Source organism: Nycticebus coucang, chromosome 8, assembly GCF_027406575.1.
Source record: "Nycticebus coucang isolate mNycCou1 chromosome 8, mNycCou1.pri, whole genome shotgun sequence".
In the NCBI taxonomy this organism is placed as follows: Eukaryota; Metazoa; Chordata; class Mammalia; order Primates; family Lorisidae; genus Nycticebus; species Nycticebus coucang.
The window spans coordinates 11,342,924-11,365,950 of NC_069787.1; the positions used below are offsets into that span (position 1 = coordinate 11,342,924).

At 42.9% G+C, this 23,027-nt stretch overlaps 1 protein-coding gene across 1 annotated transcript in view; it reads right to left on the reverse strand.

Annotated features, from left to right (window-relative positions):
• The window catches only part of LMCD1 (LIM and cysteine rich domains 1), a 69,194-nt gene extending 49,780 nt beyond the window's left edge, over positions 1–19,414 (reverse strand). Inside the window, exon 1 of the mRNA XM_053600043.1 lies at positions 19,092–19,414. Within this exon, the coding sequence (XP_053456018.1) occupies positions 19,092–19,133 (42 nt within the window). The 5' untranslated portion in view covers positions 19,134–19,414. The remainder of the gene's footprint in view (positions 1–19,091) is intronic.
• Between the last annotated feature and the right edge of the window lie 3,613 nt (positions 19,415–23,027).

The following is a 23,027-nucleotide window of genomic DNA, read 5'->3' on the forward strand; positions in this document are numbered from 1 at the left end:
TGTTTTATCCTTTCCCGATTTTCCACCCACAGAATTATCTAATTGTACACACTATATATGGTTGGATTCTAAAGGATCTTAAAGAGTGTTAAGGCCAAAATTTTTTAAACTCTGTTTTATGAGACAGAAATTAGCAAATTGTCATTCATTCTGCAAACAATTCACTTTCAAGGTCTCACTTTTAAAACTCACCTGACACTATTCAAATGTAAAACAGAACTATAGAAGCCAAGTTGCTTTATAAAAAATTATCTCTTATGTAAATTTAGAATTATTCATTTAACTATATGGCCTAGTAAAGAGGCCAAAGTCCTGCAAACCTGAGCCTGGCTACATGCAGCTCCTCAGTTTTGGACCATTTCTCTCTCCCGTCACCTAAGAAATCTTAATGTCCTTCAGATACAATGCAAGGTATGGAAGGCCCCATACCTTGCATGTCTTTGTATTATAGTGCCCATGATAATGGTCATTATTTAATCATGTGTGGAACTTCTTAATGCCTTTCTTTCCTGCTAGACTGTAAGTTCTAGGAGGGCAGGTCCCTGTATGTCTAGTTCATTTCTCTATTACCAATGCCCAGAAGAATGTGCCTTGTGCATAACTCCTCAGTAAAAGTTTGTTTAGATAGATTCTTTCTTTCTTTTTTTTTGAGACAGAGTCTCACTCTGTCATCCTAGGTAGAATGCCATGGCATCATTTTAGCTCACAGCAACCTCAAACTCTTGGGCTTAATTGAGTAGACTCAGCCTTCCCAGTAGCTGGGACTGCAGGTGCCTGTGATGATGGCTCGCTAGTTTTTCTATTTTTAGTAGAGACAGGGAATCTCACTTTTGTTCAGGCTGGTCTTGAACTCATGAGCTCAAGCAATCCACCCTCCTCGGCCTCCCAGAATGCTAGGATTATAAGAGTGAGCCACCTCACCCAGCCTAGATAGATTCTTTATACACTTTGATTTTTGCCTTCTATCTACGCTTCTTCATGGCACATCAAAAGCTAACACTTGTTAGACACTCTGCATCTGAGGCTGATGCCTGTAGGCAGAGCTGAAGGAGAAAAGAGCTACCCTGGTGTCCTCTGGCCACCCACTTCTCTGCCTTTCTCAAAGACTCTCCTCCCCCCCCCAGGTTCAAGCAATGGACTATCTTCTCTCCTCTTGGAACATACACCAATAGTTTCAACTGTTCCCTCCAGCTCTCACGTTTATTCCAGGAGTATTTTCAGCTCCTGGAATCCCTTTGTGGATAGACCAATGGAACTGCCAACTTGCCCTCTCTGCCTCCTGATCCCACTGGTTTCCTATGGTTGTGGTATCCCTGCCTGCCCTGACACCTGGACCTGACATCTGAACCCCAGTCAATTGCCCAAGGCAAGAAGACTTGGAAAGAAATGCCCTTCTTACTGTAGCAAAACTCAAGTTTTCCTCACTGTGTGGTCTGTTTCTAGTAGCCTCATCCCTTGGGTGGTGGATCCTGGAGATAAAAGATACTCCCCTGATGGGAAAGCCAATTTTTTCACCTTCTGGAAAGCAACTCCTTGGAGAGAGAAAACCAGACTTTAGAGATAATACGAGTACCGGGAAATTGCGAAAACAAGCCAATTGGTGAGAGTCATTAAGCTTTGCAGACTTTCCACAGCATTTTGGGTCTTGGCTCCTTGCTTTGGAATATCCCTTTATTCACTCTTACCCCTGCAATGATTTGCTGACGAGGTGCTGGGGAGGTCTGTGCATGTTGGAGTTGAACCTGAGCCTTGGCTGCAATTTCACTACCTGTGTGACCCCCCAAGTAGTTTCTCTTCGCTAATTTTTTTTTTTTCTCATCTTTAAAATGGCTGTGAGAATCTGGTGTGATAATGCCGGTAGGATGTTTTGAAAACTACAAAGCACCATAGATGTTGGGGATAATCAAACATTAGATCAGTGATTTTCAGCCGGTGTGTTGCAAAAAATTTTAAAGCTCATTAATTAAATTATATTTGAAAGAAGTTCAAAGCCCAGTAAGCATATTCTTTTTTTTTAAATTCCTTTTTCTGATCAACATAAGTGTGCCACAGAAGTTTAACTATATGTTCAACTATTGCTTAAGATAAAAAAGGTTGAAAACACTGCAGTAGATGCTTGTGAAACCTCGTGTTCCTCCTTCACGATTTTGTCCTGTATGATTATTGACTTATAACTTTTCTTTAAAGAGAACACTTTTTAGGAACTAAAAGTAGACTTACCCTTTGATCCTGCAATGCCTCTACTAGGTATATACCCAGATGATCAAAAATCATTCTACAACATTTGCACCAGAATGTTTATTGCAGCCCAATTCATAATTGCCAAGACATGGAAACAGCCCAAGTGCCCATCGACTCAAGAATGGATTAACAAATTGTGGTATATGTACACCATGGAATAATAGGCAGCCATAAAAAAGATGGAGACTTCATATCTTTTATGTTTACCTGGAGGGAGCTGGACCATATTCTTCTTAGTAAACTATCTCAAGAATGGAAAAACAAAGTGTCCAATGAAGTCAATACTACTATGAAATCAATATATAATCTCCTACACATTCATATGAATGGCAAAACATAACTATGGTCCAGATAGTAGAAGAGAAGAGGAGAGAGAGGGGAGGAGAGAAAAGGGAGAGAGAGAGAGGGTATTTGGGGGCACCTCAACTAATGTGCATGATGCAAGGGTCCATTTCAAAACTATTAAGAAAAGAGTATAATTGTGATGGATGTGTTACTTAGTTCAGTGTAAGCATTTCACATTGTATATCGAATCAGGACACTGACCCCACAAATGCATCAATGTACACAGTTATGATTTAATAAAAAAAAATAAAGAGAACACTTTTAAAAAACTTAATTCTTAGAAAAAAATCTTTATCCTTAAAGTGTATACAAAATAGGAAGTAACCATAACAAATACAATAAATTTGAATCGTTAAATTCTAGCTAGATATGATTATTGCCTTCTAAAAACTCTGAGCCTGAGGATTGCTTGCCGTCTGTTTAAAGTGAAGCTGGGCAAGTATTTGAGATGTTAAAGACATGTTAGCCCCAGACAGACTTTCTCCTTGATATAATCAGAAAGATGGAAGAACTGAAATGAGAGAAAGATCCCAACAAATGTAGTTCGGTTTGCACATCTGTTTATTGACTAAATTCATTTTGTGATCAACAAGCCCATGACCCACACTTCCGGAACACTAAAAATGCGTTAAGGATAGATGAAAAATAGTGCAGTTGAGTTTCCCTTATCTGAAATGCTTGGGGCCAGAAATATTTTAGATTTTCAGATTTTGGAATAGTTGTATACACATAATAAGATGCCTTTGGGATAAGATAACAAACAAACAAACAAAACATGAAATTCATCTGTTTCATATACACCTTATACACATAGCCTGAAAGTAATTTTATACAATATTTTAAATAATTTTGTGCATCAAAAGTTTATGTACATGAGGTGTATTGTGAAATTTTCCACTCGCGGCATTACATCGTCACTCAAAACATTTCTAATTTTAGAGCATTTCAGACTTTCAGATGAGGGATGCTGTGCCTGGGCAGAGGGAAGAGGAAGAGCTGTGGACTGAACCGCCTGCATTTAATTCACCTTCATCATGACTATGTAACTATGGCAATTTACAGAACCCCTCTGTGTCTTAGTTTATTCACCTGCAAACTGGGGTGGTTGTAAAGACTAGGAAAAAAGATGTAGCCCAATGCCTAACACATGGCCCACGCTTGGTAAGAGCAGATAATATACCTCATGCAATAGCATGGTTTATAGTTCAGTCCCTCACACCAAGGGCAGGATGTTCTGAGGAGTAGGGAATGACTAATGAAACCAAGGAGAAAATTGGGGCCCACTTCTCTTACTAGAAAGAAGACAATTAAAGTGATTAATTGCACCATTCAAGTTTTTAAAATATTTTAAAGATCAACCAGCAAAGCAATTTCCCCCAGGAAGACTTTGAACAGACCTATCTATGCCTTCAAAAGAATATTCATGGTCAGCGTGGTGTCAAGGGCTTGGCTAAAATTATAAGGCAATGAGAGGTGTTGATATTAAATGCTTTAAAAAAAGAAGAGTGCCAACTCTAAGTCTGCAGGATAAGAAGAAATATGATGAGTCCAGGGCCTTCTCAGAATTTCTTGCACTTCAAAGAGCATGTACTTGGCAATGATTCCAGCACTTTCCTGAGTTTGGTCAACGTGGCTAAGGAAAGGCAAAACTCCTAAAATCCGTGCAGATGGAACTTTTCCACTGGCTCTATTTTGGTATAAATATTCATCAAGGACTAGAAACTTAAAGTAGATATTGGTCTGAGCTATAAGTGGTTTGGACTCAGTTTCAGCCTGTTTGCAGGCGCCCCTCTGGCTCTCGTCTCAGGAGGGCCAACCCTTCCCAGATGTGGCGGCTGCTGCTGCTCAGAGATCTGGGCCAACTGCCTCCCCAGACTGTGGAAATGATCACAGTCTGTTCTCAAGAGACTTGGATCCAGAAAGAGAGGGCCTCAAGGGAGTTCGGGTAAAGGTTCAAGTTAGGAGTTTGACAAAGGGAAGTGAATCAAGGCTCGGCTCATCCACTATTCTAAAGCCAATCTTTTTGTAGGCAAGTTTGAAGAAGGGGAACAAAACTTGGGACCACATGTCAAAAATTCAGGGTCTGGTTTGGCATTCTGCCTTCCCTCATTTCTCTGCTTTCATCTTAAGATTCCTCGGAAACACCACCAAGGAGTCTCCCACTCACTCTCCCTGGCCCAGTCCTACCTTCCCTTCCCAGTTCTGGTCTTGACCCAGAGTCAGAAAGCAACATTTGTAGGGCCCCACTGAGGGTACCAAAAGAGACTAATGGCAACTCTATTTCCTGACTGTTCTGTCTCCTCTACAATTACGCTCTCTTTCTCTCCTTCCAGACCCGCAGGACTCTCTCTGTCCCTGTCAAGGAGAACAGGGTGCTCTTATCTCTTTCCGTGTCTTTCCTTCTCTCTCCTATTTCCTGGTTCCCTTTCATTCCTTTTTCCGTCCATTAGCATTATTGAGCCCTTAACACCTGCTGGGCTTTCCAGGCACACACAGAATGAGGCATCTTTCTGTCCTCAAAGCACTTGCAAATGGAGAACTTGAACATCAACAGGATATGATGGTTCAAGACTTAAACAGGTAAGATGGCAGTGGCAGATGCTCTAGGGCCATTCAGAAAATCAAGGGACCATTCGGTAGGACCAAAGAGATCCTGCTAGGAGTTCAGTGGAGGGAGAACATGGTCTGAATCGATGGTTTCAGGGAGGAGGCACTAAAGGAATGGGTGGGATTTGGGTCATGGAAAAGGAGGCCCTCTTGGTATGCACGTGTCCAAGAGATAGTCTATCCAGGGAATGAGTGACAAATCAGTTTGAGTGAAGCAGAATCTGGCTGTGGAAGATGAGTCTGAAAAGGTCCCATCACATAGCAACTTTAATACAGACTAAAGTCAATGGGAAGATCTGAAAGAGTCCTAGTGGCAGCTCCTTGGGACAAAGTTTTCCCTTAACATGATACCTCCATGGGCCAGCAGCAAAACTAAGCCCTCTCCTCCTTTGTCCTCACGTCCTTCTGCTGCTTGGATGCATATGACTTTCTGACTATTTATCAAATACCATCTTTGTTGTTTTCTAACATTATGCTCAAAGTGACATACAATAAAAATTCATAAATCTCAAGTATCCACTCTATGTATATATCCCAGGGAACCAATATCCATATAAAGATAGAGAACATGTTCAGTGTCCCAAAAAGGTCCCTGTTCCCCTTTTTAGTCATAAACACCTCTTTTTATAAAGGGGGTCATTATTCTGATTTCCTTCACTGTGGATTAGATTTTTGAACATCACATAAATGTAATTATAGAATGCATACTCTTTTGTGGCTGCTTTCTTCTTCTGTCCAGCATGTTTAATATTACCCATTTATTGCATACATTAGGTGAGTTTTTTTTTTTAACTACTAAGTATTATTCTATTATATAAACATATAACGACTGGTCTAGCCATTCTCCTGCATGTAGGTGTAGATTGGAATCATTACCACTTTGGGGCTATTATGAATAAAACTGCTCCAAATATTCTTGTTTAAGTTTTTCTTGTGAACATCTGTGCTCAATTCTTTTGGATAAATACTTAGAAATGAAATTGTGGGGTCATAGGGTAGGTATGTATTTAACTTACTAGACACCACCAGCTTTCCACTGTGGTTGTATCATTTTACATTCTCCCTGGCAATGAATGTGAGTTCCAGTTGCTCCACATCTTCTCCAACACCTGATAATGTCAGTGTTCAATTTTACCATTCTGCTAGGTAGGCAATGCTATCTCATTGTGCTTTTAACTTGTATTTCTCTGATCAATAATGATGTCAAGCTCCTTTTCCTATACTTTCAGCCATTTAGACATCTTCTTTTGTGACATGCCTATTCAAGTCTTCACCTATTTTTTTAAAATTTTATTTTAAATTGATTTGTAGGAGTTATTTGTATATTTTCATACAAGCTATGTATACAGGGTGGCCATAAAGTCTGTGTGAAATTTTAAATTGTACACTATTTTAAATTACACATGAACTTTATGGCCACCCTATACACACACACGCATATATACACATATATGCATAGTATGAATGTAAATATTTTCTTTCCGTGAATTGCCTTATACTTTCTTAGTAGTATCTTTTAATGAATTCAAGTTCATTTTGATGGCAAGCTTTCATTATTTATTTATTGAGTACTCTGTCTTGTGAAAAAGCCACAGGATACAAAATTTGATTACTTTTTTACTGTTTTGGCATTCCTTCAGCAATAAGTGATGACAATTTTACAAATAATCTTTAAAAAATCTTGGGTAGTACCTTCATATGTCAAGAGTTTCATCTTTGCCTCCTTAGGCTTCTCTGATTTTAAATACATATCCTTTCCCTCTTTGTTCTTTAAAAGCCAGATGCTTTCTTTGCATGTGAAACAGAGCTGAGTTTTCTTGTTTATGACATGGGCTCAAAGTTCTGCTCTTGGTGTTTTCATGTTGCCTAGTCCCTCTCTCTTGCCAGGCTCTGCCACTTGAAAAATCCTCCTTTAAGAAATAGGATGGTTTTGATGGCAGGGAAATGGCCCTCCCAACGGGGAGAGGACAGAAGGAGCGGGGAACAGTCTGGCCAGGAGCTGGCACAAGTCACAAAACTCATCTCCAAAGAAACACTGGGGGATGTGTACTGGCCACCTCACTTAGCTAAGATCTGCCATTAGGTGTCCCTGAAGGTGGGAAAGAACTAAAGAAATAGCTGCTCTGGCTTTAATCCTGACCAATATATAGGCTACAGTAGGTAAACTAGCACTGAAACTTTAGGAAAATAGTGGTCACCGCATCCTCGAACCTACCACAGAACCAAAGAGAATCAATGGAGAGAAGTAACAGAGAAAAAGAGAAAGAGAGAGAGACTTTTGCTCAAGAAAGAAATTTAGAGGAGTTATAAAAATTCTGGAGCAGTTACATAAAATAAAGTTTTCAAAAGTCTTTCTGAACCTGAAATGCTAGGATGCCTTGAATTCTAATCCTAGCTCGTTCATGAACTAGCTCTGTGGCCTTGAGCAAGTCATCTAGCCTTGCTGGGTCTGTTTCCTGGTCTGTTAAAGAAGGGAATTGACCTAGAGAATCTTGAAGACCCTTTTCACCTCTTCAAAATGAATTTTAATTACTGAGATGCACAGTACACACATTTCTCAAATAAGCATACGATTTCCCCTGTGAGGCACCCATCCCTCTGCTAGGCTTCAGGAAACATGCAGAGGTGGGTGATGACAGCTGTCTAATTAGCTATGAATCTCATTACAGGCTTATGTTTTCCCCATGGGCTGTTGGGGCCTGTTGGCTGTGTAGGAGGACAAACTTGAGGAAGCAATGCTTTTCCATCAAAACTTGCCCTTTCTTCAGGTCCTTGCAAACACAGGAATGATGGCTATAATGCTATTTTCCAGAAAATAGGGAATCACCTGGGAATTTTTTTTTTCTGTTTCACATACCATATGCAACTGGTGAAAATCAAGCCCAATCGTCCCAGTGGCATTTCAACATTGAAACCATGTGTTTCACTTAAAGGCATCACCTGCTCTGAAATGCAGCAAGAAGGAACCCACATTTTCAGAGTGAGTCAGAAATCTGAAACAAGAACTGTGGGAAAGGGGTTGTTTCAATGCAGGATTCCAGATCTTGTTAATCAAGTCCCCGTGTTTCAAAACACTGATTTACGGGATTTTTTCCCCTCCCGTTATCGTATTTAAGTGGCTTCAGAGTGTCCAGGTGAAAGTCAGGCCTCGCGCAGCACAGACACACCCCGAGGTGCTGAGTGCTGTGTGTGTGCTCTGCTCACGCATGCAACGCACTCGGTCTCTCACAGGGTGCGCGTGTGTTTGTGTCTTCCTTTCATTCCATATATATGACAAGTTAAAATGGTTGGCTATTTTAAATTGCACACAAATTTTATAGACACCCTGTATGTTGTTGCTCCAGTTATTTTTGTTGTTGTTGTCACAACATGAAACTATAACTTCCTGCAAACATTCAGACTCAGTGGGGGTGAGTTTGCCAGTCCATTGTTGGGCTCCAGGGAGCAGCAAGCCGATGCTGTGGGAAGTTTTCTACACACTAGCTTGGTGGGTCCTGCCATCCTAGTACCCCAGACGGTTTTGGTTCAGAGGAAGAACAGGTTCTCAGATGACAAAATAAAAGATGAGCATCTGTGGATGATGGCTATGTTGGAATGTATGTCTCCACAGTCCAAGATGGATGATATTCCCCAAGTTGTAAATCAAATAGGATGGAGAATATAGGTGTCAGATTTAGAAGGCATAAAACTTGACCATGACCAGATCCTAACAGCTCATTCACCCTCATCTCTCAACACTCAGTTCAAATGTCCCCTCCTGGGGAAGCCTCCCCCGACCCCCCAGGTAAGACTACGCACTCCTTTTCTCATCTCCCTCAGTCCCACACTGGCACCTCTGGTCAAGGTCTTCAGACGTAGCTATGGTTCTTTCATTATTTGATTAGGTGGTTCCTTTTCTGAGAGGATCAGAGTTTGGTATTTCTTTCCTTTTATTTTTCTGTTTCCAAGCTCACTGGCTGGCATATTATAACATGTAATATGCATTATACATTACATAAAATGCATTATGTGATACTTGATTGAACCAGATACAAATCTTAAAGTTAGCCAAATGAGAGGGTGGTTTAAAAAAGGTTTCATTAAAATAATGTTTGTATTCTCTTTACCATTTCATTCTTCATTAGCTCTTTTATGTGATCATGTCTTTGTTTGACATTCATTATATGTCAAGTTCTGTGCTAAGAACTTAAATTATTGGCCAAGCATGGTGGCTCACACCTGACATCCTAGCACTTTGGGAGGCCAACGCACGAAGCTCACTCCAGGCCAGAAGTTCAAGACTAGCCTAGGCAACATTTACAAACAATAGAAAAATTAGCCCAGTGTGGAGGTGAGTGCCTGAAGTCCAAGCTACTCAGGAGGCTGAAGTACGAAAATCTCTTGAGGTTACTAAGAGCCATGATGCTCGATGGAACTAATTTATGGCTTTCATATGAAAGCTATAATCCACTTATAACCTAAGAATATGGGGAAGGGGGAGAGGGCGGGGAAGGAGGGTGGAGGATAGGCGGAGGGAGGGTAATTGGTGGGATTACACCTGCAGTGCATCTTACAAGGGTACATGTGAAACTTAGTAAATGTAGAATATAAATGTCTTAACACAATAACTAAGAAAATGCCAGAAAGAGTATGTTAACCGGTGTGATGAAAATGTGTCAAACGGTCTAAAAACCAGTGTATGGTGTCCCACGATTGCATTTATGTACACAGCTATGATTTAATAATAAAAAAAGAGCCATGATGCTGCCTGGGCAATAGAGAAGACCTTGTCTCAAACAAACAAACAGCCCCCCAACACACACACACACAAAACAAAACAAAAATCCCCTTAAATTATTATGAGTATAATAACTTTCAGGTCTACTTTATTGATGAAGAAACTGAGGATCAGAGCTAATGTGGCTCATTTGAGGTAACAGGAGAGAGTGGCAGAGCTGGGATTTGAACTCAGTTTATTTTCTCCAAGAGCCTCAGATCTCAATCTATGATAGCTGCGCGTGTATGCATGTATGTTTATATATGCATGCATGGACATTTGTGTGTGTATAATACTGTTAAAAGTTTGTCTTGATGGAGGGGGGTCTTAATATTTTGGGGTTCTTTTGGCTGTTTGACATGAGAGCATCTGTTCTCTGAACAGTGTTTTTTTTGTTTGTTTGTTTTTTTAGAGACAGAGTCTCACTGTGTCACCCTTGGTAGAAAACCGTGGCATCACAGCTCACAGCAACCTTCAGCTCTTGAGCTTAGCCGATTCTCTTGCCTCAGCCTCCCGAGTAGCTGGGACTACAGGCGCCTGCAACAATGCCCGACTATTTTTTTTGTTGCAGTTTGGCCCGGGCCAGGTTCAAACCCACCACCTCGGTATATGGGGCCAGCGCCCTACTCACTGAGCCACAGTCATCGCTCCTCTGAACAATGTTTCAAATGCATAAAATAAAAATTACAAAGAAAACCAATATTCCCGAAATAGTATAAATATATACAAACAAATCTGTGACTTAGTCACGTGTGTGTCTTTATCAAATTAATGAGTAGGATCTAGCAAAGGATCAATGGATCTCATTACCGTCATTTCGGAATAGGGATGAGTAGGGATGATATGTGAGAGCTCTACCTTAGCTGTAATAGGATACAAAACACCTGATTTCTTTTGGTTATAAAAGTACAGGGGCTGCTAACCTTCCAAGGCTTTTGCCTTCACTCATAATAGAAGGAAGTACCAGATTTCAGGTAGGGATATAAGGATAGAATATTTTTCATCATTTAAATTCCCTGAAACTCTCAATTCTATCTATACATCCCTGATTAATAGCTTCTCCTCTCTCCACTAACAAGATTTCAAAACATCCCCCTCTCATATTTTCTCTAGTGCTGCCCTCTCCTCCCATGACAGCCAGATGCCCTCCCTGAGAGACTTGCTGGCCACTAAGCCAGGCCCGGGCGGGGAGCACAGGCGTGCCCTGGTGGGTGGAGTCACTCTCCCCCAGGGGGAGGCAGAGCTAAGATCCACTTTCCCTAAACTTCTTTCAGCCAGCAGATTCCTGGGGCCATCACCCTGCTGGGGGCAGTCAGCCTCATGAATCAGCCCCTAGAACCGCCACTGAGTCACCAGCCCAAATAGTTGCTCTCTTCTTAAGAGCAGGTTTCTATCCGTATTGTTAGTGAGCCAGGATCTCTTTCTCTATGATCTTGACCTTTGGTATCTCTGGTAACTGCACCATGAAAAAGGATAGCCCAGGACACTCAGCTGCCCTGAAGACATGTGCAGGGCATAGAATCAACTGGTCTACCAACACGTTTCTGCGAGAAGGCTGAGATAGGTTCCTGGTAGGACCTGAGAGCTGCCAGCAGCCCCCCTTTGCCTCTGGCTTTTTATCCTTCTTTTCACGTTAGTCTAGTCGTTTCTTCCCCAAACCCTCATTTGAACAATGATAACTGGGAGAACTATCATATGCAAACACATTCCACAGCTGCCCCGGGGAGATGACAAGAGTTGGGATGTGGCTCTGAAGGTGGGGATGGGAAAAGGAAGGGAAAGACTTCCTTTTGTGAATGTATTGGGGAGGTGGGGGTCAAGAAATGCCCAGAATCACAGAATACTGCCATGATTTGGCCTTGCCCCTGACTGTGAAAACTAAACTCCACCAGACTCTAGTTCACATGACTGGGGCCAAAGCTTTCTTTGTCTTGTGTTCAGCACTCAGCAGAGTGCCTGCTACATAATAGATGCTAAACACATATTTGCTGTATGAAGAAATGGGTGGCTATTACCCTACCTTATAAGCAAGCCATCTGCGGGGAATCACCCATGTGAGATTACACAGCGGGGGTCAACCATGGTACAGAGCAATGGGAAGGTCGCCTTGGAAGGGGAAGCATTGTTGCTAGCCGCACAATTTTGCATATGATGTGGCCTAAGTACATTTATGGTGAAGACCAAGTTTAATATCAAGAGATATCTTAGAAACACATGAGATGTAGGTAGGTAAACTGAACACTTGGTCTCCCACATCGCAGCAAGCAACAACCTATAGGATTTTTGCACTGTGCTGATGAGACAGGACACCCGGAACAGCAGGAAGAAATATTTATGCCCTTTATCCACTTTCTCTGATTCAAATATTTTTTAAATGTATAACTACTCTTAGTTTTCTTTCTCAGATGAGGAACCAGAGGTCCCGAGAGGTTATGTAACTCGGCAAAGTTTGCAGGCAAGGTAAATGGCAGAACTGCAGGTCGCATCCTGATCTTTATGTTTGCTCCTGGAAGCAGCTTCTGACTCTCGTTGCCAAAAATGAGTTCACAGCCAAAACTTTCCGCCTGACCTTCTGAAGTTTGAGGGTATGAAACTGACACACAATTGAGTAGAGAAGTGACAAAGTAGAAAAGACACTTTTTTCTCCTTCATTCATAAAAGATGCTGTGAGTCAACACATTTTGGTCCTGGCACCGTTCAATTATATCACATGCAAATGTCGGATATGCTACTTCCCCCCACGTCCAGTCTGGAATATAAAGAGGTTGAACAAACAGATGACTAGATTCTGCTAAGCTCTTTCAGACAAGGATTCATTAGCATTTGTCTCCCAAGATAATTTTTACAAAGGATTCAGTGTTTTAAAACAGAAGGAGATCAGTGTAACTGGCTTATTGTACCCTCAATGAATCCCCAACAATAAAAAAAAAAAAGAAAAAAAAACAAAACAGAAGGAGGAAACATAATTAATCTATAAACAAATCATGTGAATTTGAAACAGCTGCCTTGGGCTGGAGACCGATGCTCCTTTGTCCTTCAGAAGAGTAACTTGCCACATGGAGCCTCTGGTTTCTGTCCCCTTAGCAACCTTATTTCCTTTTAAAGCATGTCCTGGAGGGAGCCCATGCCATGCTTTGCTTGGTCCTTATTTATATATTATTGGATAGACTGTGAGTCAGGCATGCAGAGGCCAAACTTATTTCCAGGCTAAAATTTCCTGAATGCTCTGGGACTAGGACCTCTAGGATGTTTTTTTTTTTTTTTTTTGTAGAGCCAGAGTCTCACTTTATGGCCCTCGGTAGAGTGCCGTGGCATCACACAGCTCACAGCAACCTCCAGCTCCTGGGCTTAAGCGATTCTCTTGCCTCAGCCTCCCGAGTAGCTGGGACTACAGGCGCCCGCCACAGCACCCGGCTATTTTTTTGTTGCAGTTTGGCTGGGGCTGGGTTTGAACCTGCCACCCTCAGCATATGGGGCCGGCGCCCTACTCACTGAGCCACAGGCGCCGCCCCTCTAGGATGTTTTTTTAAGTGTCAGGATAATATGTATGATTCCTTAAAAGATGTCTCTATTAGGCTTTTATTTAAAGAGGTCATACGTTTTCTAAAAAAACAGGAGAAATCTAGAAAGTCCTTATTTTATACCTGGAAAATGGCTTTGACTCGGAGTGGGTGAAAATATATCCTTGGTAGTGACCAAGAGCTATGGGAGAAGTACAGATACCTGTAAATGTTTGGCAAATGCAGGGTAGTTTCTGAACCAGACTAGCAATGAGTTCAGTTGGTTGGAAGAAATTGATCGGCCTGTGAAGTTCCCAGTAATAACCTTAGTTATTCACTAGATTATTCACTAGATTATTATTCACTAGTTATTATTAGTTATTATTATTATCTAGTTATTATTCACTAGATTCCTGCTCCTGATGAATGCCTTCTTGTTTCTTGTAAAGTAGAAAGAGCTTAAATTTTGGAATTTGAGCTTGAGTTCTTAACCTGTCATCACGTGACCTTATGCAAATCATTTTAAATGCTTAGTCTTAATTTCTCCATGTTGTTGATATTTGTGATGGTCCAAGAATGGTTCAGAACACTCCAAAGGTTCCATGTGAACTTAAGGAAATGTCATGATCTTGAGGGACTTCTGTAGAAGTAGCTGGTGGCCCTGCACCTGGTAGGATTGTGGCAGCTGTTGGTCAAATCCTCCTCCTGTTATCAAAAGGAAATGGTAGGAGATATTTCCAAATGAAGGCTCTTCAAGCCCAACAACTGTCTTTGTTTTAGACGTCCCGAAAAGTTTCTCCACAATTCTGCCTTCTGTAGAATGGAGTTTTAGGCCTATTCTGCCATCATCATTTGTTATTTGGGAGCCGGCCGGGGGTAAAGGAAAGGTCAGTGGGCTAGAGGCAGAAGGCAGCCTGGTTCTCATCCAAGTTCTGCCACTTCCTAGAAGAGTGACACATCCAAAGTCACCTGGTGAGTAAATGGCTGTGTCTATCGTAATGACTCAGCCTCCCTGCCAGAAGTGTGTTCTTAAAATAAAGATTTAAATGGTGTTGGATGAACAGAGGAGAGATAAGAACACCCAAGACCTGTTACTTATCATAGCAAATCTCCACTGTCATTATACATAAACTACTTTGAATATGCAAGTTAGAATGAAAGGATGATTCTCCTTCCCAAAGTCAAATCAAGTACCTTTTCTGGAGCCCAGTTGGCTTCAGTGGGTTCTGGTAAGAACTGTCTCTCATTTCTCTACTTTTTCTTCGCCAAAAGTGGCTGGAATAGGGGTAGAAAGAAAGACACACGTGATACCCTGAGTGGCAGTCCCTCTTTTCTGGTCCCTAGGCTTTGCTCAATCAGCCTATTCTTTTTCTTTCTTGCCACCTTTGGTCAGTTAATGTGGAGAGAAGATCAAACTAAGGACCCTCAGAGGGGAATGCCCCACTTTCCTACCTGGAGGAGACTTGGTAAGCTCCAGGCTAGGGAGCTGAGATGGCTGAAATTAAAACCCAGAGACGATGTGCCTCTCCCTGACTCCTACCACCACAGGTGACAGATACATTGGGGGTAAGTCAACCAACCTCCAACCTCACATATTGAGACACACCTGCAGACTAGGACAGGGATCTGCAATTTATAAAGTAACGTCTGGAGTTATCTGTTTTTGGAAATCTTTTAAGAAGCACATAGATAATTTATTTCTTTTAAAAAAAATAAGGCTTACTTTGGGGCTAAGTTGCTTATACACCTATGGGCATGTCTCCAATGTCTTGCTATTAAGGTCTTTAAGGGACAGTTTAATATGTTTTTAAGATTGAGAGCCAACGACAGTTCTGGAGGAGCTGTGTTTATGTTGGAGCGGCTTGCCCGGGTGATGTGCCAGCAGTTCTGCACACTGCAGGAACTGGAGGTGAAAGCAGGAAGGGCTGAGTATGGAGGGAAGGACTGGCCTGGAGGACAGGAAAGCCAAGAGGGGTGTGAAGCAGAGCAATGTGGAGAGAGACGCCCAGCAGCACACTGAGAAGAAATCATTCCATGCTCCTTGGGTATTGTGTTGAGGGGTGAAAAACAGACCCTCTGGAGCAAGTTCATTTGGCACATCCAGTCAACAGTGAACATCTAGATCTCTTTGTTCTAGTCTTTACAAAATTCCTGCAAATGACTCCTAGAGAGTTAAAGGGTCTGTATTCTTCCAGAGCCTTATAGACCATCAGTCCACCTTCTCAGCAACCTCTGATACTGAGCCAGACCCCTCTGAGCTTCAGGTTCCTTATCTAAAAAGTGAATGGAGCTTCAAGTCTCTTTGTAGGCCTAAAATTCCATAACTTCAGAATGAAATGCTCAATGATTATCAGACCATGTTCAGGAGGAATGATGCGGCTTGGTGTAAGCAGGCTGTGCATCCATTGGGTGTGAATAAAGGCAAGATCATGGGTCACTGTCATAGCTTATCAGGACTGAGAGTCTGGCTTAGGATTGGCTGGATAGAACTTGTTTACTGGAGTTGTTTAGATGGGACAGTCATAAATAAAAATGTGTTCTTTATTCACCAAAAGACTCCTTTCAGCATCCATATACACACTGAAATATACCACCACCAGCAAGGATAATTAACAGTGGCTCACTTGAGTGCTCAAAGTGCCAAGTCCTTTAGGTACATCATCTCATTTAATTATCACAGCCACCTTGGGGGGTAGATGCTGCTATTGTTTCCTCAATTTTCCAGTGAGGTGAGGATACCAACTCAAAGTTAATTAGCTTGCCTAAGAGCCCGCAACCAGGAAGGGGTAGACCTGGCATATGAACCTGGATCAGAGGCCAAACCCTATACTAGTCACCAGCATCTTTAATAAATAGCTGAAGAACAAATCCATAACAGCGATTGGTTTCACCAAGACACAGGTACACTAAAAGCCAGATCTCACCTCTATACAATATATCCATGTAAGAAAACTGCACTTGTACCCCCACAAAGTATGTTGGCATTTAAAAGAAATGGCATTTGGCCTTCCAGTTCCTCTGTTAATAAGAAATTTTGGCAATGTCACCATTCTATGGGAACTCTCTGTGCTGTGGAATCTTCTCTTTCCTGGTAGAAAAACAAACGATCGCTCAAGAGCAGCCAATGGGAGCATTTGACTTCATAAAGTTGGGAGAAGTTGGGGAACCTCTAAGCTCTCTGGCTGTGTGTGTATGTGACCTATAGCGAGTCCCTTAGCCTGTGTGAAGTTGGTTAGATGACCTCTAAGGCTGCTCCAGTTTTTGGATTTTATGTTCTCTGTTGAAGACCTTTTTGTGAATTTCCATTTGCTGGAGATTCCCACCCTCTCACCCCCGGGAGTCAGGGCAGTAGATACAGTATGCATGTCATTTAAAACCATTTCTCATTTTGTAAATAGATCCCTTGCAGCTCTAAGAGTCTATGAAATTGTTTCAAAATGTCTACGTGTGATTATGCATCTTGAAGCCAAATGTTATAACCCGCCCCCCACCGCTGTAGATTTAAAAAGTAAATAGGCAATAAAAACTTCTCAGCATGTTGCCAATGTGACACAGTACTTAATCACTTCTCTAACGTTCAGTTCGGCTCTCAGCTTCCTTCCCTTCCCTAGGCTTATGGAGTTGAAGGCACTGGTTAATCTACAAAGCAATGATCTTTCTCCTGATTGTCCCAGTCCCAAGAGGTAAAAAATATCTGCCCTTTCATCTCTACCCACCAAATTCTTTCTCTAAGCCTGTAATTGGATCTAAATGGAAAATAAACCCTTTACAGGCCAAGGAAGTTGGCACTAGAGGGTGACAAGAAGGAGAACATGTTCCACCTCTAATCTGGATAATCACACTTTCCTACGCAAAGGAAAATAAAAACAAGGCTTCCTCCAAGCAGTGGACCAGACCTGTAGTGAGGAAGGGGGTCTCCATATGTCTCATCTTACTTCTCATGGCAAGCATCAGTCAACTTATATGTATTCACAATGCCCAGAAATCATTTTACTTTCCAGAGGACCATGGAACGCTGCCTCCTTACTTCCTAAACTCCTGAACTCTTCTACTTCGACAGAATTTGGGGAGGCAGTTCAAATACCCAAATATCACAGTGCTACAACAAGTTAAAAAATGAGGCATAGAATGACCCTATACAAATACTACAGTCTCAGAGGAACAGATATTCTCACTGGGTTCTCTCAGTTTTCTGAGTCCTGCAGTATGTGCCATGGTGTGCTATCTTGGAACAGAGATGAGCAAGTAAGGTTCACCCATAGGAGTTCAGAAATGTGTAGAGAAATATGAGCATGGTGTGCATGACCCACTACCAGGTAGAAATTAGTAAGTCTCTTCCAGAGGTGGGATGGGAATTCTACAGAAGGAGAGATGACGTGATTCTGCAAATAGTCTGGGAAATGCAACAAGGCATCGTACACTCCAGAAAGATGCCTAGATTAAATCTGCCTGGGTGTACACATTCAGAGAGGTTCTCTGGACTCTGTGTGAAGATTGGGGTCTTGCTGTCCATAGAAAAGTGTAGCTATAAATTACATAGGGAATGCTGAGCCTTGAAGTGGCTAGCTTGTGTTTTTATTTTGGTTCTGACATAACCTTTTTTTACCCCCCCCACCACCATTCTACCCTGCAGGTAATAGGAGGTGTTTAAGGAGGGCTTTACCCTGCAAGACTAAATACATGCCCTGAGATCAGAGTGTAAGAACTATAGGAACTGCGTTGGGAGGTTAAACCACAGCATCACTGTTCCTGTTACTGTGGAGAGTGAAGGAGTGGGACATGTCATCCCTTCAGTAGACACTAGGAAACTGGGGCTCAGCAAATTGTCTTGGTCAATACTGTGCAGTTAAAATGTGGCAGGGCCGGGTTTGAATGCCTCAGGTTTTCCTTACACTCTGCTGCCTGCTGGAGAACTAGCTTTCTGTTGCTCTGGACCTCAGTTTTCCAATATGTAAAGCCTAGGTTGTCTCTTTGTTCCATACCCATTCTTATTTCCTCTAAGTATCTAGCCTGTGTCTTCTCCCAGCTGCATTCAGGTAAGTAACCAGTGTGAGTTAGAGCTACAGCCACAGGCCCGGTATGTTTAACCATGACCTTCTGGGCTACCAGCCAGCCCTTCATGAAAGGGAAATGTGCAGACCCTGGGGATAGAAATTAGTTTCCTTGTGCTGGAATGGTGGCCACTGCCAACATCACCAACTAAAATCACTGGTTTTATGTGTGTGTGCGTGCGGGAGTTGTGTGTGCAGTGTGGCAGAAACACAAAAACAGTAGGATGATGGCAAAAAGGGAGCCTCCTTTCTCTCCATTACACACCTCCACTTGAGGGGGCAGAAAAGCTTCAGTTTTTCACTCAGCATACCATAAGATTGTCAAGAAAAAAAAAAAGTTTTACCTTAATTACATTTGAACAGCATTGTCAAAAGCCCTTTATAAAGACTTTACACAATTGCTTAAAGAGTGCATTTTGAGACGCGTGCTTGTTAGCCCAAACATACATTCCTAACTAGTTTTCTATGCAGTCTTGGAATTTAGTGAGTTTCCTACTCATCACTTCTAGGTAAATCCCCGCCAACAGATGGAAAAAAAAGAAACAGGGAAAAGAGAGGCTCTGGATTAAATACGGACAGGTCTCCGCTCACCTTTTTAACTCCTGGGTTGAGGTCCTTAGCCACCTTTGCCATCTTCTTCTCGGGTGGAGACACAGCGCCCGGCTTCTCAGGCAGAGGCGCGAGGGCGCGCAGCAAGGACTGGGGAGATTGAATGGCCAAGTTCGCGGGCCCGGGGGCAGCTCTGTGAGCAGCCGAGCGCAGCGGAGCCGCTTTAATTGGACAGCGGGACTCCCTCTAAAACCTCGCCAGCCAATCCGCACGGGCGTTCGCTCTTGGCCAGCCAATCCCAGCACGAGGCGCCCCCCCTCCCTCTGGGTGGCCTCCGCCCTGACGTCAGCGCGGCTGCGGCCCCTGCCTGCCCCCGGAGGCGCACTCCAGTCCCTCCGCCGCAGGAATCCGTCTCCACGCCCTTCTCCTTTAAAGGCAGCGGACCCAGGGTGGGGCGAGCGGCGCCGCCTCCGCGATCCATTCAGGTCAAACAGGAGAATGATCAAACAGGAGGGACGAAGTATTTTTAGTGAGCTGGGTCCAAAAATAAATGCTGAGCCGTGTTCCCCTTCTCACCCTTTCTGCCCTGTCGTTGCGGGAGCGGGCGGGGGCAGGTGAATTGCAGGAGCGCGACCTGGGCTAACTTCCCCAGTCACCAGCACATTCGCCAATCATCAGAAGGAGATAAGATTCCAGTGAATTTGGTATTTTAAAAACTTAACGTTTCTAAAGCATTACACTGGTTTCTCATGACTTGCTTTAACATTCTGTGAGGAAGAGAGCGCTACCATGATTTTATAGATGCTCTTGTGGACACGGTTGTACCCTCATCTCATAATTGCTTCAGGTATTATGATAATGACTCCAAGGGGATAGATGAGGAAATGATCCAAAAGAGTAACTGGTCTGCCTAAGAGAATGACAGAAAAACTCACCCAGGGACAACGGGCACAGGTTTATAGACTAGGAAATTAGTAATTTCTAGATTAATGGAGTCAAGCAGCCCCGGACAAGCAAGAGTCCATATGATTTTGTATATCCTTGGAGTGCAGTGTCCTTACAACATCTACCATAACTGTTCTCATCAGACGAAATTGGCCAGGCCCCGCCTGCTGTGCCAGTGAAGCCACATCTTTCCAGTGAGCCAGCTCCACAGACTGGATTCCCAGAGGCACCTTTGCCTGGTGCCTGACAGAGGATTAAACATAAGCCCTTTTCATCCTGGAGAGAATACTGCTGTGTCTACTGTGGGCGGTTGACATCCTGTAACCCACCTTGGCAGTGCTGCCCGCCAGAAACAAGGTTCCAGTGGGCTAACATAAAACTCTGTTGCATGGCGACTGAAGAGCGGTCTCAAAGTGCACCATATGGGACAGATTTGACGGGCATAGTGTGGAAGATGCAGGTCACATTCTGGGCTTTCTCTCTTGTTGGAGGCTTTTTCCTTTTTTTTTTTTTTTTTTTCTGGATTTTGGCCGGGGCTAGGTTTGAACCCGCCACCTCCGGCACATGGGACTGGCGCCCTACTCCTTGAGCCACAGGGGCTGCCAGAGGCTTTTTCCTTTTGAAATCCTCCTCCAATTTAGCTCTTGTCCTAGATTGTGATTTCTTTTTTTAACCTTCCTGGAATGGGCTTTCCGCTTGTGGCTTGCCTTTTCCAAGATGGCCTGTTTCTTCTTTCCTGGATTTCTGCTCTGACTTGTATCTTGTTTGATCCCAGCTATAGCCTCAAACACCTAACATGTGGTGGAGGCTCAGTAGGCATTTGATGCATGGAGGTTGGGTTCTAGCTTTCATTTGTGGATGGATAATAGGTAATGATGGTGCATGCGATATTTTGGTGCATGATTATAATGTGTAATGATCAAATTAGGGTATTTAGGCATAATTTTGAACATTTGTTATTTCTTTGCATTGGAAAAATTTTAAATCTTCTCTTTCAGCTATTTTGAAATATACAATATATTGTTTTAAACTATAGTCACCCTCTTGTGCTATTGAATAGAAAAGTTATTCCTTTTCTCTAACCGTATGTTTGTTCCCCTTAACCAACCTGTCTTCATCCCTCACCCCACCATCCCAATCTCAGGTAACCATCTTTTACTCTCTACCTCCAGGCAGTGAGCGGGAAAGATGGGGCAGTGTTACCCCTGGCCTGGTTTGTGGGTGTTCAAGTTTGCTGGCAAACTTCCAAGGTGGACTGTGGGTTAAACCAGCATGTGAATAAACAGTAGCCAACAGAAGCCTGGCCAGGGAGAGGAAGTTTCCACGTGAATAGTCCTTTTGCAGTAGCAAATCCTAGAAACAATAGTGCTAAACTGGGATGTCATGCCAGAAGCCTTTATACTTGAGAGCTATGGGAACAGAAGCCAGGAGGGTAACAAAGGCGAGCTTTATTCCTTTTAACGAAGCAAAGGCCGACTCAGTGAGGTCATTTCCCATTCTCTTTCCAGCCACCCTTCTTGCCTCATCTTGAAAAATCATTGCTCCACAGAATAACATGAATTTCATCAAGTTTAACACTGTTTAGCTCCAACCACATGACTCTCTCCTGTCTCCATGTTTTTACCTTGGCTCTAGATACAATTAAGGAGGCAGATAGTGTGACTGGTTTTCAGAATGGGAGAGTCAGGACCTGCTGCTTGGGGTGGCCCCATTCCCTCCCCTCTGGAAACAGACTGCTATAGGCAGAGAGATGATCTCTGCTCTCTGTGAGAACTTGCTGTCTCCCCAGATAAGCATGCTGACTCTGGTCTTTTAAACCCTACTCTCAACCCACTTGTTCCAGGGACCTATAGTAAGAGACTTGGCCAGACACCTGGACACACTGTTCCAACTTGGAACTGTCCAGGAAAATGGGAAAGATGGGGTCATTGCAACTGAACCTCACTCCAGCTCTGCAGTCTTCTCCTCTTTACTCCTGTTTGGAAGGAAATGGGGTATCTTCTCCAGGTTGGAAGAGTAGAGAGATTGATTTCCCCAAGATTCACTGCTTTGTGCTTACTTCAGCTATGAGAAGCATTCAGTCACCCATCAAGGAGTTTTAGGGCATGTCCCTTAAGCCAAGTCCTTGATAGGTGCTGGGGACACCCAGGTAAATAAAGGAATCTTTCCCCTTGCAGAATATCTTGGTCTAATGACTAAATCTGTGGCTCTCTGGTTGACCAAGCTCTTACTTCAATTGAACTTCAAGATAATCACTCTCAGAGAAAATGGAAATTCTGAACAATCAAGAGCTTTATCCAAGATCATACAGCTACTGAATGGCACAGCTGAAACTCAAATTCAGGGTTTCCCACTGAATTGGATTATGTCCTTTCTGCTGTACCACGTGGCCCCCCATAACAATCATAGAGGATTGTTTATAGGCAGAAGAGTAAGCAGTTGACGTGAGATGATGCTGTTGTCATCATTATCACTGGATTTGTTCTACCTGGGATTTTGGACTCTGAATCAGGTGCTTTTGTTACTGTTCATGAATTAGTTAATTAAACAAATAAAAATAGGATTGGGAGTTACTGTGGGTTAGGTTCTAAGCTGAAGATGTGGCCGTGAATTAGACAGGAACGTCTCTCCCCTCACTCAGCTTCTACGCTAGTGGTGGTGGGGAGACAGGCATAAAACAGGTGGACAGATAGTTAGATGAGGTAATTAGGATAACAATGAGGACTTAGTAGGAAATCAATGAGGAGATGCTCACTGGATGTGGTCTTTTTAGATCAGGTGGCCCAGGTGACATGTGAGCTGAATCCTAAAGAAGGACAATGAGTCAGCTCTGAGTAGAGTCACCAAGAAAAGAACATTCCAGAAAGATACAGTCATGAGTGCAAAGACCCTGAGGTGGGCACAGGCTTAGCGTGTCTGAGGTATCATGACATCAGTGTGCAGGGACAGGGAGAATGGCATGAGGGGACCTGGGCGAGTTAGGCAAAAGGTGAATCATGGACTCTGTAAGCCACAATAAGGAGTTTAAATTCT